This window comes from Kryptolebias marmoratus, linkage group LG8 (assembly GCF_001649575.2).
Source record: "Kryptolebias marmoratus isolate JLee-2015 linkage group LG8, ASM164957v2, whole genome shotgun sequence".
Classification (NCBI taxonomy): Eukaryota; Metazoa; Chordata; class Actinopteri; order Cyprinodontiformes; family Rivulidae; genus Kryptolebias; species Kryptolebias marmoratus.
In genome coordinates this window covers 24,988,054-25,003,520 of record NC_051437.1, presented here as the reverse complement: position 1 = coordinate 25,003,520, position 15,467 = coordinate 24,988,054, and the positions used below count along the sequence as shown (strand labels likewise).

The window sequence follows — 15,467 nt, the reverse complement described above, 5'->3', positions numbered from 1 at the left end:
TGTCCTGTTGATAACTTCAGCAAGTCTTTTCAGTTCAAATGACCAAATTTTAAGTCACCATCAAAATAGAAATCTTGCGCGGTAAACACGCATGATCGTTTTAATGTTTGTGATTCAATGAACCCCCCTTTAAAGCCTTTTAGTTTGTTTGTTTGCTCAGGTTAGTGTTTCGCATACCTATTGAATTACGCTTGTTGTTACTGATTAACCAAAAGCGGCAAAAATTATTTTGCTGAACAAATAATGACAAAAATATATTTTATTCTGCCGATTCCGGCGTACATTGAAGGCAACAAACATTTCTTCTTCTTTTTCCTCCTCCTTGAAGTCGGATAGATTTGATTGGCGAATTGCTGCCATCTATTGTTTGTTTGGGGTATTTTTAAACACTTCTTTTTCTCCCTTTCCTTCACAATTCGCCGTTACTCTCCTAAATTAATAAGTATTCTCTTAATTAAATTGATTAATTAATCAGTAATCTTTGATTTTTTTTTTAAACTTGCAGCCAAGAAACCTTTGATTTTTTTTTCAAACTTGCAGCCAAGAAACTTTGTCGGATATCTGACTTAAGTTAATGTGCATCCGAGTAACAGCAAGCCTGCTTTGATGTATGTCGTTTTTTTGTTTGTTTGCTTTTGTGCTTTCTTTTTGTTTTAAAGTTAAATGTTAGAGCTGTGTGATCGGAGATTTGTTGATGGCTTTTCAGTTGTTTTAATAGAATGTTTTACTAAGAAAAAATAATTTAAAAGCTGATGGTATTGTTCATTAAAGTATCTTTGTTTCAAAATCTATGTGATATGTAACTGGAAAAAGGTATTTGACATATTACATCTAAATCCAAGTTTAATTTATGTATTTTTTTCAATAAATATTGATTGAGATTTGTCAAAGTTTTTAACTTTGGCCCTTTTTTGTTACTCAGTTTGAAAAACCGGCTGTTGCCTACATTTCCCACAAACCATTGCGCGACGCCCTAACTTGACGCATACGTCGCGCTAAGCCTTTGTCAAATATCGCGGGAGCCGTCTCCCAAATCACTACGTAATGTGCCGTGCTGCTTCTAGCGGCGCTGGTGACAGTGCTAAAAGCTGTTGGGGTGAGTTTTTTTCACGGTTTCCCTTCTTTTGCGAAACTGTTAAAATTGATTTTTTTGATGTAAAGGAACCCGTTTACCCCGTAACAGTCGGTGAATACGTTGAAGTGAGCGGGTTGTGTCTCGCTCGGTGTCGGGGCCTGGGTGGGGGCGCCCTGTTTTTTTTCTCTCTCTCCTCCTCGGGCCAGGCAGCAGCAGCGCGTGCTCTAGCTAACGAGCTAACGCGACAAACGACCGAGCGACATTGTTAACGGTTAACAGCCTCGGTGTCGTCGCTCCTAAAAAACATACTCCACCGTACCAAAACACACGCCTCTTTTGTGTTTTATAATCTTTATTGTTATTATTTTTAATCATTATTACCATTAGATACGGATGCGGAACTTAAAGCCGCGCACGTAGTTTCTTTGTTTTCCCGATCTTGGTGCCGTTAGCACCGATGTTTCCTCGCCGTTTTTCGCAAAAACCTCTACTAGTTACAAGGATACATTTGTAATGTATCCCCTAATTAGTGTCGTATCTCTCCAGATATCTATTTTAATCTTATTGGGTAATTTTCCTGTATAATGTCAAGGATCGTCACGCAAATTTAAATTTATATTTTCTTTTTGTTACTAGTGCCGATCAAGCAAGTTAAGGCACGTTTTTACTCCTCCTTATCAACATTTATACTTTATCTTCAAGAATATCTTACTAAATTGCGCAAACTTTTTAAATTTTGAATCTCCCAGCTGTAGGACCTAAAATAAACCCTCCAGCCGTGTTTTAAATGGCGCAGTTGGGTGTATTTTTAATTTTATTTCACAGGGTAGCCAACACCTGAAGGGTTCAGGACTTAGCAGGTCCTAAATTAGGCCTTTAAGACGATCAGATTTATCCCTCGACCGTGTTTATTTACAAGCAGAAAGCCTGCTGCGAGGCGTGTTTGGTAGTTTTGTTTTTATTTTATTTTTTTTAAATTAAAATGGTGACATTTCCGTGGTGTTTGGGCACCGCAGCGTGTCGGCACAGGCCATGTTCCTGCCGAGAATAGCGGATTGCCGGGAAGTCACATGTTTGTCCCTGTCAGAGAGCTGCTTTTTCAGACCAGGACATAATCAGGGACATTGTTGTCCAGCTGATCTTCTCCGTGCCCTTCATTTATTTTGTCATTTAACAAACAACAGCCTGATCAGTAATTTCAATTTGATTAGACAAGGGTGCAGTCCTTTTCCTGCTTTGTAATTTTAATCTTATTTGAGGCAGTTTTCACAGGGGGAAGACAAACGGCTCCTCTGTTTAACCTTTACCACACTTGCAACCCATCTGTGAATAATTTTATTTTATTTTATTTTTTTCCCTTTGTGCTGCCATTTAACAGTTCTGTGCGTTAGACATTACAGAACATGGTATGCAGGTGCAACAGATTTCCCACAAAAACAACAAGCTACACAAACTCAGCTGAGGCTTGTCATCGTGGCCTCTCGGGACGCAGGGCTGAATCATTGCGACACCGTCACAGCGGTGTATCGTGTGTCGTAGGAGGGCTCGGCCAGCTTGTTTACGGAGTCGGGTATTTGGGTCAACAAGGTTCTGCTCTACTCGTTGGGTTTCTAACTAAACAAATACGTACACATGGTACAACCAGGCTGCTGCTTCTTTTTTTTGTTCCTAACTTTTGCCCCATCTGGACTCCGGTGTGTAAAACGGTTAAAGATTGATTTGCGAAACAGAGGGCCTTGTTTTGTAACGTTGCTTTAAATCTTGAAGTCTTGAGTCTTCCTTGAATTAAGGATATTTTCAGCTCATGACTACTTGTCAGCTTCCTGGTATTTTCCCGTATTACCAAACATCTGTGGGGAAATTATTTCACTGAGTCTTTTTGTTAAACTGTAAAAAACGACCCTTTATTTAAAAGTAGGTCTAAAGTCAGAGCGGTGGGCTCGTTATCTAACCAGATCTGCCTTCTTCCTCCCCGACAGTATGAAGTGAAGCCGAACTGAATTTTTGTACCATCCGCAACTGCTTCAAGTTCAGATCACAACAAAGGAACTGAAGACGAACCTCCCAACAAAATCTGCAACTCCGAAGACGCACGGGAGGAATAATAATAAATAATAATAACAAAAAAACACAAGGATCACTTCGAGGATTTTTAAAAAGAACAACACGAGGAACCAAATCCTGAAACGACCAAAGAACATCTGCCCAACCGAAACAAGAGAGAAGAGAAGCAATCCCACGTCCAAGCATATTCTGAGAAGATAACTGATCTGAAACCAGAAGTTTGTGCCTACTCAACAGCTTTGACAAAGCACACGTCCCAACGCTGCTCCTAGCCCTCCTCATCCTTACTACGCTGCCGACTCACCACCAGGGTGTAGAGTGGGCTGCTATCTGCTTGTTCCCTTCCACTGTTCTCCCCCCCATCTTCCCCCCTTCCCTGTTTTCTTTGTCATTTTTCTAAGCAGTGTTATTGCACCTGCGATTGCCTTTTTGTGTGCTAGATTTCTCCCGAATTCTTTCTTTCTTTCTTTTTCTACTTTATGCAACCATCTAGAACTTGTGCAAGAAACCTGTTAGAAGTGTGTGTGTGTGAGTGAGTTAAACTTTGTGTGTGAGAGTGTGTGCACGTGTGCGTGAAGAGGTCTGCGAAATCACCAGGATCCAGAGAACTGAAAGAGAAAATCAACCTGTAAAGGTGAGTCTTATTTGCTACACCTTCATAGCACGTAATCTGCCATGTTTAAAGAGTTTAAGCCTTTTGTTTAAGGTGGTATCTCACTGGGCTGCGAGTAGTTGAATGGCCTGGTCACTTGAGATTTGAATATGTGTAAAAAAAAAAAAAAAACACAACTTTTCTCTTGAAATAGTCACAAAGTCCGACCTGTCTCAAGAGTTCCAGAGCTGCATTTTGACTCCTGCACGGGAGCTCTTAGCCCGAAGGAAGTGTCTGGATCTAAAAACCACATTAATGATGAATAGTAATTATTGAAAAACTGATCCAGGTCTGCTCATCTAATTTTCAAATGTGTACTCTGGCAGAATAAACAGTAAAACACGGGAGCAAAACAAGCAGAGGTCGGCAACAAAATAACGTGCATGGCTAAAAGTACAGTTTTACGAGCAGTGGACACAAAAACTAGCTGCTCAAAACACAACCACGTGACTCACTTTACCCCAAACACTCAGTTCAGTGAAACTGCAGCTAAAGATTTCACACATTTTCTCTCAACTTTAAGAAATTTTTCAACCAACAGGCCTCCTGTCAGCCACAGATCAGTGCAATACCACCTTAAGCTCCTTACTTCGTAAAAAAAAAGCTGTTTTAGAAACAGACTGAAGATTTATTATTGAATCAGTTTGGTCTCCTGCAACAATTCGTGACAGCAGTGCAGAAGTTCTTTACAAATCAAAGTACGCAAATATCAGTTTATCTTGATTTAAGCATCTAACTCAGTGATGTCCAGTCCTGGTCCTGGAGGACCACCATCCTGCATGTTTTAGATGTTCTCCAGCAGGTTTTTAAAGTTCTGCAGAAGTCTGGTGTGTCAAATCAAGATAAACATCCAAAACATGCAGGACAGTGGCGCTCCAGGACCAGGATTGGATTCCACTGATCTAACTTTACCAAACGTGTTCAGATTTCTGCCTTCCCTTTGAAACTGGTTTTGGTCTTTAAGTCATTTTGAGTTTTTTTTAAAAAGCAGCATCTTCAGGTTTTTATTCAGATTGGCACGCCTTCCTAGCAGAGAGTTGGGCGTTGAACTTCTCTTTCTACCCGATGTGTCGTTGTCACCTTAGCAAGCTGAACTGATCTGTCACCACCCACTTCATGTGTTTAAACTGCTGATTCGGTTTCATCAAACAGTGATTGGATTGCTTTCCCACACACAACTTCACCCTCTTCCTATTGTCGTTTGAGTAATTTCCTCTCTAATTTATTGCCGTTTCAACCTCCCTTCAAATTGAAGGCCACAGCTTTTTGTTTTTTTCATTTTGTTTGTGACACTTGGCACACTGGCTGTCCTATCTTCATTACCCATTATGTTTGTTCCTCTCTTCACCCTTGCAGACGTCCGCCGGTGTATCATTGGGTGGTTACGTTACAATTTTTTTTCTTAAGTCAAGCGAAAATTCAAACAAGTTATCAAGTTCCGCAAGTGCTCAAGCAAGTTTGGCTCGAGTTTATGGGAAAATATGGGCAGCCCCTGGAAAGGCTTTGTTGAGTTTACCTTGCCTGCGTCGCCACCTACCGCGTTTGTTAGTGCCGACCTGAGCAGTACCTCCCCTGTCGGACTCAGCCTGTCGCCATATGGCCGATCTGTAAGTTTCTCCTTCCCGCCTTTTTTTTTTTTTTTTTTTTTTTTTCCCCTTCTCCTCTACAAGTCCCACCCCATCGAGCACCCATCCACCCACCTTGCCCTGCATCTTTGCTATGAATGGCCTAATCTCTTTTCATCTTTTACGGGCTCCCGAGACTAGCCTCTACTCAGTTATGTTGCAGGGTGAGGGGTGTTTTGGGGATGAGATTTGTAAGAATATGGCAGTTCTTTGTTTTTCTGGAGAGCTTTTAATTTTCTTATCTCCATATTTTGTCTGCCTTACTTCATGGTCAGAGGTGGCAAATCATGTTGGAAGTCCTCCTTACTTCCACGTGCCTTGCTTATACCACTTCAGAAAGACGCCAAACTCTTACATCGATTGGTTGAGAAATAATTAAACTCGTCAGCGCAAAAAGCTAATTTTTTATTGCCTTTTTTGGGATTATATGCCACACTGGAAACAAAGCCAAAATTTGCCAAAGCTTCCTGCCTTCGTTTGTTATTTTTCTTTTGCGAAGAGTTTCTTTTTGTGATAGTCCAGAACAGGATCTAAGAAGAGAGGCTGCTCTGGGATCCCCCTCATACCCCATAATCCATCACCAGCTCTCTGTCCACTTGTAGATGCACCGCTGTTTGAACCGTCTTCATCTTCAGTAGTCGTCTTTTATTTGAGTAACATTAGCAACACTGCGCCTAAACCACTTCATCCCAAGTGACTGTGCCAAGAAGCTGGCTTTAGTTCTTCTTTGCTTTCTCTGTAGACTTCTTGTTTGAATGTATTTATACTTTTATTGCAGGATTATGGTTGTAGGTGTTTTGCTTTTCGGGGTGACCGTTTGGATTTTGGGTCTTGTGTTTGAACAAGTTTCGATTCTTAGTAGTTGTGATTAACACATAAAGGGCTTTGAGGAATTATTAGTAGGCAAAAATGTTTATTATTGCTGGGATATTATGAAATTGGTAAACAACGGAGACCTCAAGTTGAAAAGTTGGAAAAATGGTGTCTGTTGGACAGCGTATTACATATATATGCCACAAAAAAATCTATTCCTTGATTAAGGTATGAGCAGCTTGTTAGAAGTAATTCAAAGGTGGAAATAAAATGCTCTTTTTAAAGCTGTTGCCCTTCTCAACAGCCCGTCCCCACCCTGTCCCCCATGTCAAAAATGGAAAGGGGCTCGTCTGAACCGCCAGCTGCCCGCAACGCTGGCTCAGACCCAAATGCCTCTACCGGCCCCGTTCCCATACCCCGCTCGGCCTCCGTCTCTTGCCACCCTCACCCGGGATGTAAAAAATACAAGCGGACTCCGTTGTATCAGAGATCAGTAAGATGGAGTGTTGTCCAAACTGACTGCGGCTCTGGGAGCTCTGGTGTGCTGCGTGACTTTTGCTAACAGCATGGTTATGGGGTCAGGAGGTAAAACGTGAAATATAAGATTTCATTTTCTAATTTATATTCTAGTATAATCACTTAGCTGTTGGTAGTTCTAGGAAGGTGAACTGTTTTAATGTTTGCATAACCAGAACTGCATGAGTTCTCATTTTGTCAGTACTGCGATGCTTTAGTTTTAAAGGGAAATTTAAAAAATTCAACAGTTTGAGCGAATTTTGGCATTTCTTGCATGAAAAGCGCCACAGTTTTGATATTTTGTCGTGGGTTTCAATATGTTGAAACTGATGTTTACTACTGATGACAAGATTACCCCAGAAGACTAATGTGCCTTTAATTTTTACCACGTCCTCTGATTTTTGCAGCATTTGCATGTTTTTTTTGTTTGTTTGGTTTTTTTGTTTAATTTGGCTTTAAAATGCATTGAATTGTATTTCCTGCCCATTTCTTGTGTTTTTATATTGATTCACATCTGTCGGACACATTTTAAAACTTCCCACTCTTCTCCAGATGAGTTTCGACCCAGGCATGCTTCATAACAACGGACACACTGCTTTTGCAAATGGCTCAGGGCCCGGCCTCAGAGAGACTGGCGTGGTGGAGAAGCTCCTGGCTTCGTATGGGTTCATCCAGTGCTCCGAACGCCAGGCTCGTCTCTTCTTCCATTGCTCCCAGTACAACGGCAACCTTCAGGAGCTTAAAATCGGAGGTATGAGGCTCTGTTTGCATTAAAATCAGCCTTTTCGAATTTAACGTTTCCCCATTCCAGCTAAACTTGAATTAGTTTCTAACTTTTGTCCCTTTTTTTTTTTTTTTTCTCTCTCTTTCAACAGATGATGTAGAGTTTGAGGTATCCTCTGACAGGCGCACTGGCAAGCCCATAGCAGTGAAGCTGCTAAAGATAAAGCCAGAAGTGCTGCCAGAGGAGCGCATCTCGGGCCAGGTGGGGCCAGACCTGCACGCCTATCCCTTTACTGTGCTGCATGGTTATATTCATCCAGTTAAGGAACACCATTTTATTTTTGGTTATGTCCTTGTCTGTCAACTTTACTCAAATTACCCTCTAATCCTGCATGATGTTTTACATAAAAATTTGTCAGCTTTATGTTGTTTGGCGTGTGCGTTTAGTGGAGTTCATTGAACAGATTTGATCGAGTGATCAGTATGTTTTTGTTACATTTTTCAAACTAAAACTAATCACAAGAATAAAGGTGTGCTACACAACTTTGAGCCCGTTTAGTTTTGACCGATCAGTCGTCACTTCAGAAGATTTAGGCAGAGCTGATCAATGCCAGACTTACATGATTCAGTCATTGGTGTACAAATCATAAAATGCAAATTATGCGATTTTTAAAATGTGAATGCACAAGTCAAAGTGTAAAATGTTGGGCTCAGCATGCATTCGTCTTGTGCACTCCCTCACAAACTTGTTGATCAACAAATAAAACCTGCTAGTGTTCAAATCACGTGTTACGAGGAGTACGATCACGCTCATACTTATCACTTGAGTTTCTGTATCATCTCATCCATTATATGTTCAGACAAGTTTCTTTGTGTGATTTCAGTGAATATTCTGATCAGATTGACAGGGCTGTGTTATCTGTGGCCTGCACCTTAAATGTTCTACCTTTGCTGCAGGTTGTCTCTTCGATCCCAATGCATTTGGATGGGAAGTCTGCTCCTGGTCAGGTGCCCACCGGCAGTGTTTGTTATGAAAGAAACGGGGTAAGAAGTGGATTTTTGTAACACCTTCATTTGGCTAAACAGCTGCTTCGATGTGCTTTTATTGTATAATTTATCATACTGAATGTTAGATGTTTAATCATCCTTTTAATATGATTTTCTCTTTAATCACAAAGTCTGCTTGTTGCTCTCTGTACAGGAAGTGTTTTATCTTACCTATACTCCCGATGATGTGGAGGCCAGTTCCCATCTGGAGACGGGCGACAAAGTCAGCTTCTACATGGAAACCAACAAGCAGTAAGTCTGAACATAGTGTTGGCGTAATCCTAACGGCTCGTGCTTTATTGTCATCATTTCTTGCTCGGTTTTAGTACTGGGGCAGTGAGTGCCCGCAATATTCAGCTGGTGAAGAAAAAGCAGGCGAGGTGCCAGGGTGTGGTGTGTGCTACAAAGGTAGGGCCACTGATTTTTATGTAAATGTCATAAAATGTCTCTGATGGTGATTTTTTTTTTTTAGTTTTAGAGAGTCAGGAATCTAAAGTGGGACCTATATCTCCAGCTTGTTGCACCTTGTTCTCTTTCAGGAGGCCTTTGGTTTTATCGAGAGGGCAGATGTGGTGAAGGAGATCTTTTTTCACTACAGCGAGTTTAAAGGTGATCTGGAGGCTCTTCAGGCTGGAGATGATGTTGAGTTCACCATCAAAGACAGAAATGTAAATCCCTTCACAAATGTGACTATCGAACACAGCTGTTGCCTACCTCGAAATGCCTGATTGTTTCTACTTGTGTCATTTTCCAGGGGAAGGAAGTGGCTACAGATGTCAGGCTGCTCCCCCAGGGAATGGTCATCTTTGAGGACATTAGCATTGAGCAGTTCGAAGGCACCGTTGTCAAAGTTATTCCCAAAGTTCCCTCAAAGAATCAGGCAAGTAAAATTAAAAACCTGACTGACTGATGAGGAACTGTGTTTTGGCCTTCGTTAATCCTTTCCCTTTCTGCAGAATGACCCTCTACCTGGCCGGATCAGCGCAAGGATCAGTTTTGCAGACAAGGAACTGCCTTTTGGCGAGAAGGACACAAAGTCCAAGGTGACGCTTTTGGAGGGAGACCACATTCAATTCAACATCTCCACCGATCGCAGAGATAAACTCGAGAGGGCCACCAACATCGAAATCCTCCCAGACACCTTCAACTTCACCAAGGAGACCCGTGAAATGGTGAGAACATTTTTTATTTTATTTTTTTCCCTGAGCTGTCATTGTGTCCTGACTGAAAAGACCTGGAATAAAAGGATGCTCACATCGAGTCAGGTGATTATTTGTGTGATTAATCATGTAATGTTTGTCTGCATTAGGGTGTGATCGCGGCTATCCGCGATGGCTTTGGTTTTATAAAGTGCGTGGATCGAGACGCAAGGATGTTCTTTCACTTCAGCGAGGTCCTGGAGGAGAGTCAGCTTCATATCTCAGATGAAGTGGAGTTCACTGTTGTGCCTGTAGGTTCTGTTAAGCTTTTCGCAAAAGTATGTATTATCTGTTATTGCTAAAGTGAGCACATTCTGACTACCGGCCCACAAGAAGCTAAAGCCAGTGTTGCTTCCAGGATATGCTGTCGGCTCAGAGGAACCACGCCGTGCGCATTAAGAAGCTTCCTAAAGGAACCGTGTCCTTCCACACCCAGTCTGAGCAGCGTTTTGTGGGTGTGGTGGAGAAGGAACTCGTCGGAGCCACAAACAAGAACGCAAGTCCGATGAAGGGCAAGGAGAAGGTACAAACCTGCACAAATGTGAGCAACATTTTTTCGCTTTAGTCTTTCCCCCGTTGTTTTATTATAAACCTATAGTTTCTCAGCGCTCCTCATCTGCCCCTCTTTAGTTCCTGCTTTAGTTCTAATTTTGGTTTTTGTTTTCTTCCTCGATGAACTCCTCCTCTTCATGCTTCTCTTTGGTTAGAAAAAAGACAAGGTAGGACTGAGACCTGCATGAAGCTACATGTCTCCTAAAAGAAGCTGCTTATTTCCTTGAGAAACTTAGTTGAATATAAGACGTATGAAATAAGAAACTCCTCCATTCCTACACTTCGGCTGACCAGTTTAAAAAACAGGAAATGTTTGGAGTTCTACAGCTAACATGTACAAACTTGGCTGTCTAATGTTTTGTTTGTTTTATTTTTAAGGGGAAAGTTGTAGAAAAGGTTGGTTACTTGTTGCTCTCCGCCCCTTTCTTATCTTTGATTATATCTGTAGTTGACAGCATGGTGTTTGATCACCAATTAACACTTAAATATATCACCAAGTCAGTGAGTCGTAGGGCTGCGCAGTATAAATAAAACAGTAATTTTAACAGTTTCTTAATAGCATTAAGTTATTAAATGAATTTAGCTCATTTTAAGGCCTTTAAGGCCTTAAAAGTGGCTGAAAGACGAGACGTTTATAGCATGGCTGCAGCCCATGATGGTCAAGTGTAAATATATGTAAAATAATGGGCTGAAGTAAACATTTAAAACGTTTAAAACTACAAATGAAATGAAAGTGCTTTATGTTCTAATTGTATGACTCCTACAGAGATGAAATCTGTTCTCTGTATTTGACCCATCAAACGTGATACAAACCCGTGGAGCAGCGGACAGACACTGTGACATTTGGGCGTGACCTTCTGGTTCCAAGGCAGCTGCCCTAAAAGTTTCCTCTGTCAGTTCTTAAGGATTTTATGGGATGTTTTGAATTATTGATAGTACAGAGAGCAAAGTCATCGTAGAAATACGATAATTATTGAACGCCTGGCACCGCCTGTTTTGGTTCTGCGATGCTCGCCTCAGTTCGAAATGAAGGAAAAGATTACAAATTAAAAGACATTATTTTAATTTCTTCTGTAAAACAAAACAAATATAAAATGTGTACTAGTTTATGAATAAAAAATGGCATTTAAGAAAACTGTTGATGGCATTAAATCTTAAAACGTCATTAAACATTAAATTTCTGCAGAAACCCTGTTTAAGAATATTGGAGAATAACATTTTTAATTTAGGTGTGCAGATTCTTGCATCATAGTTTAACATTTAATCAGTCTTTTTCGTTAAAGTTGAATTTTTTTTACTGTATAAATAGTCAGTTTAATTATGCAGCCCTAAGTTGTAGGTTTTAACTCAGAGCTGATCCTGTTAAGTTAATACTAACCAGCTGTGCTGCTCTAAAATAAAATATTGTTCTGTTGTTGGTTTTACAGACCAGTCTCCTAATGCTCCACATTCTCCTGTAACCTGAATTAATTTAGTGCTTTTTGTTTTGGGCCATTCCCGTTGTACGTTTCCCCTCCTGAGAATCAGGCGTTTGGTCATTTCTCCGTCCTGCTGCTGCTCATTTTAAATGCAAAGCTAATGTGGACTGACCGGTCTCCCTTCCTGTAGGAAACAGAGGAAGGAGTGCTTGCATATGAAGACTGTGGAGTGAAGCTGACTGTGCCGTTTCATGCCAAGGATCTGGAGGGAGGATCTTACCCTCAGGTTGGAGACAAGGTATCTGTTGGATTTATCATCTCTGAGCTGCTGATCTGAAAAGGGCAGGAGGGATTTTGTACATGTCAACTGTTATCCCTTCCTTTTTTGTTGCCCTAATTTTGCTTTCAGCGCTGTAGTTTTTGCTGCTGTGGGACTTAAAGATGCTTTTGTCCTCTAGGTGGAGTTCTCGATCAATGAAGTGAAGCGAACGGGCCAGCAGAGCGCCGTGAGCATCAGGATCCTCAACCGGAACGCCAACTCCAACTCCAAGAGGCTGCACGGCTTTGTTGCTGCCCTCAAAGATAACTTTGGCTTCATTGAAACAGCAAATCACGACCAAGAGGTTTTCTTTCATTACAGGTGAGAGTTTATTCCTGAGATGGTTTTGGAGGATGTAGATCCTTATGACCTGATTTAATAAAAGTCTCTTTGTGTTACTTTTGTCAGTGAAATGTGTGGAGACGTGGATAACTTGGAGCTGGGCGACACAGTGGAGTACACCCTTTCTAAAGGAAAAGGAAACAAAGTCAGTGCTGAAAAGGTTACAAAGATGGCTGTAGATACAAGAGGTTTGTGCCTTTTTGTATGTATTTGTGTCTTATTTTGACAGGAGTTAAAGGTCTCCAGGTAAAAGTGTTTGTTCCGTTTTAGTGAATGGTGCTGGTGAGGATGTCGGTGCAACGGTGATGGCAGGGAAAGTCATTCGTCCCATACGCAGTGTGGACCCCTCCCAGACAGAGTACCAAGGCCTTATTGAAGTCATCGAGGAAGGTCGGTGGAAACACAAGACTTCACAAATGCTGCTTAATCTGGGGGCAGAAATTAAATTTGTTTTTGTTGGGATTTATTTTGCCCTTCCTAGGTGGAGGAAAAGGGCCTACTTATCCCTTTGGAATCATGGGGATGACGAGCAAATCAGATTGTCTGCAGAAAGGAGAGCATGTAAAGTTCCAGGTTTGCACCGTCACCCAAACGGGTCAGAAGATGGCCTGTAATGTTGTCCCTCAGCGCAGAGCCCCAGTGGAGTGTGTTAAAGACCAGGTGAGGCTCGTCTGTCTCCAGTCGGCTTGTTTCGACTCTCCTGTCGTGGAAATCCTGAACTTCTCCCTCTCTCCCACCCCCAGTTTGGTTTCATCACATATGAAGTGGGTGAGAGCAAGAAGCTGTTCTTCCATGTCAAAGAAGTGCAGGATGGCGTGGAGCTCCAGGCGGGAGACGAGGTGGAATTCGCCGTTGTCTTTAATCAGCGCACGGGAAAATGTAGCGCTTGTAACGTGCGCAGAGTCAGGTATGGACCAGGACTCTACGGCCTTATGCTGACAACATAATAAATTTAGCAAAACCTTTAACTTTTATTCAGCTGATCATGAATGTGCCCCCTGATGTGACAGTGAGGGTCCTAAACCGGTGGCGACGCCTCGTCCCGACCGCCTGGTGAACCGACTGAAGAGCATCACTCTGGATGACGCCAGCGCTCCTCGCCTGGTCATCGTCAGACAGCCGCGTGGTCCTGACAATTCAAAGGTACGCTCCGATCGTTGATGGCTCATTTCAATATGGCTGCCACAGCCAACTGACCTCCTAAAACACAAAAATGACTGTAACTTGATCACTTTTACAGGTTATGACCTGAAATTTGACGTGGTACTAGCCGAGTCGTCTTCAACACGTCACATGAGCTCATATTTAAATTTTATTTCCAAAGTTTGACCAAAAAACTGCTAATATTCTGTAATTTCTCATCTTAAAATAATGCTAGATTAAATCTCTAGCATGAAAAGCGAAGAGCAGTATGCGGTCTTTCCAGTATATTAGTCCTTTAGGGAAATTGGTCATTTAATACAGTTAAACTTGCAGCCATCCGGTGAATGAAGATAATCAAGCTTGTTTTTGATTAAAAATGTAAACTGATTAAAAATTGTAAACTTGAAACATTTTGGTTAAAAAAAGTTTTCTTTTCTTTTGCGCAGGGCTTCAGTGTGGAACGCAAGACCCGCCAGCCCGGTGTCATCGACTGAGCAATACAGAACCGGCCCCGTTAGGCGATAAGGGAAGCTGATGTGACACGAGCTCCAAAACCGACTCATCTATGAAACATACGTACGCATGCAGGAATTGGCATGTGTAATTTTTTGCTCTCATTGATACCTGTAAGGGAACCCGTCTGTCGTTTTTCTTTTTTTTTTTTTTTTTTTGTATTCCATGGTTCCCTGCCTTCCATGTATGTTCTCTACGGTTTCATTCTGCAGTGAAGACGAGGGTCTGAGTGTGTGACGTGTCCTAGAAGTGATCAGTGTGTGATGGAGGTGTTTGTCTCTAAAGGGCCTCGTCCCTCTGTGTCTGTGTGGCTGTTCATGTCCTGATCGTCTGGAATTCTGCACCTGTAACCTGTTGGTTAGTTTGAGTAAATGAGCGTCCGATGCTGCCCTCGTCTTTGTTTCCTTCAGTTCATCGCTTCATCATTGGGTTTCCTCCGCTTTCCTACGAAACGCGACGTTCCCGCCACGAGGACGATCGCGTTTCTCGTACGTGCAAGCTTTTTTTTTTTTTTTTTTTTTCTCCTCTGCAGTTAAAACGCTTTACTGAGACGCTGAAGTGAAAGCATGGTGTGTGTGTGTGAGGCGTGTGTGTGAATGTAGTTTTCTCCGATGGGGTTTACTTTTACCAGTCTAGAGCCTTTGAGATACCTGCTGGGTGTTCACACGCTCCACGTTTTTCCCAGGTGCAGAATTCCTTGTGGCATCTTATATCTGCAGTTCTTTTGTTGTTTTTTTTTGTTTTTTTTTGTTACTATTTCCTTTTTCTTGCACACACTTTTGCTTTTTTCTATGGAAACTTGATCTGCTAATATTGAATAAGTAAGAATAAGGTGCCTAAAAACTACAAACAAAATTAAATAAAAGCAAAAAAAAAAAAAAAAAAACACAAAGAAGAAGAAACAAAAATGAAATATATTCTGTTTTCAGCCAACCATAAAATTATTGAAAACAATCTTAGGGTGGCTTTGTTTGTTTTTTTTCCTTGTAGAAATAATACGGATATGCATCTCGAACCTGTGGGTTGAACTATACTATATGTAATGTTTGCGCTTTTTTTTTTTTTTTTCTGGGTGGACCGTCATACTTCACATTATGAAATAAATTAAATTAAAATAAGGAGGAGGGTGAAAACTTTCCGAGATTTCCTTTAAATCAGCGTTCTGAATCAGGATGTCAGGTTTTTTTGTTTTTTTGTTTTTTTTGTTCTCTGGAGACGAGATGGGTGAGCTGTCGTGCCTCAGAACATCGAGTTAGTCCAAACTAATTTCTTTGATCAAACGAGCTTCAGTTGAACCGCGTACGGAGGTTCTCATGTACTTTTGTTAATGGTCTTGAATGAAACAATTGAATTAAAGTTTTATGAAAATGAAGGACGACTTCTCTCATTTCACAACGTCTGAAACTCGGGTTTTCCTCAAAAAAAAAACAGTCAGCTCTGTGGCTGTTTGCCTTAAAGAATAATCA

General features: G+C 41.4%; 1 protein-coding gene across 10 annotated transcripts; it reads left to right on the top strand.

Moving 5' to 3' along the window:
* The first annotated feature begins 948 nt into the window (after window positions 1-948).
* csde1 (cold shock domain containing E1, RNA-binding) lies at window positions 949-15,373 on the top strand. 10 transcript variants are annotated; one of them, XM_017411314.3, is made up of 22 exons: window positions 949-1,096; window positions 3,055-3,773; window positions 6,534-6,722; window positions 7,298-7,496; window positions 7,621-7,730; window positions 8,426-8,512; window positions 8,670-8,767; window positions 8,842-8,923; window positions 9,055-9,183; window positions 9,270-9,395; window positions 9,472-9,687; window positions 9,825-9,992; window positions 10,073-10,255; window positions 10,422-10,433; window positions 11,875-11,982; window positions 12,143-12,324; window positions 12,412-12,533; window positions 12,616-12,735; window positions 12,827-13,005; window positions 13,089-13,252; window positions 13,356-13,488; window positions 13,935-15,373. In XM_017411314.3, the coding sequence occupies exons 3-22, from the start codon at window positions 6,555-6,557 to the stop codon at window positions 13,980-13,982; spliced, it is 2,634 nt and encodes an 877-aa protein (XP_017266803.1). In that variant the 5' UTR covers window positions 949-1,096; window positions 3,055-3,773; window positions 6,534-6,554; the 3' UTR covers window positions 13,983-15,373. The 10 variants fall into 10 exon arrangements, with proteins under 10 accessions (XP_017266803.1, XP_017266795.1, XP_017266798.1 ...); XM_017411306.3 differs by having other exon boundaries at window positions 7,621-7,787; window positions 8,670-8,764; XM_017411309.3 differs by having other exon boundaries at window positions 7,621-7,787; window positions 9,825-9,965.
* The last annotated feature ends 94 nt before the right edge of the window (window positions 15,374-15,467 follow it).

What these genes read in the sequence shown, in the direction of transcription:
- csde1 (XM_017411305.3), top strand. Translation starts at nt 6,555, where the DNA reads ATGTCAAAAATGGAAAGGGGCTCGTCTGAACCGCCAGCTGCCCGCAAC. An exon ending in TACATGGAAACCAACAAGCA is followed by an intron (nt 8,768 to 8,841) that starts GTAAGTCTGAAC and finishes GCTCGGTTTTAG; the next exon opens with TACTGGGGCAGTGAGTGCCC. An exon ending in GATGGCTGTAGATACAAGAG is followed by an intron (nt 12,534 to 12,615) that starts GTTTGTGCCTTT and finishes GTTCCGTTTTAG; the next exon opens with TGAATGGTGCTGGTGAGGAT.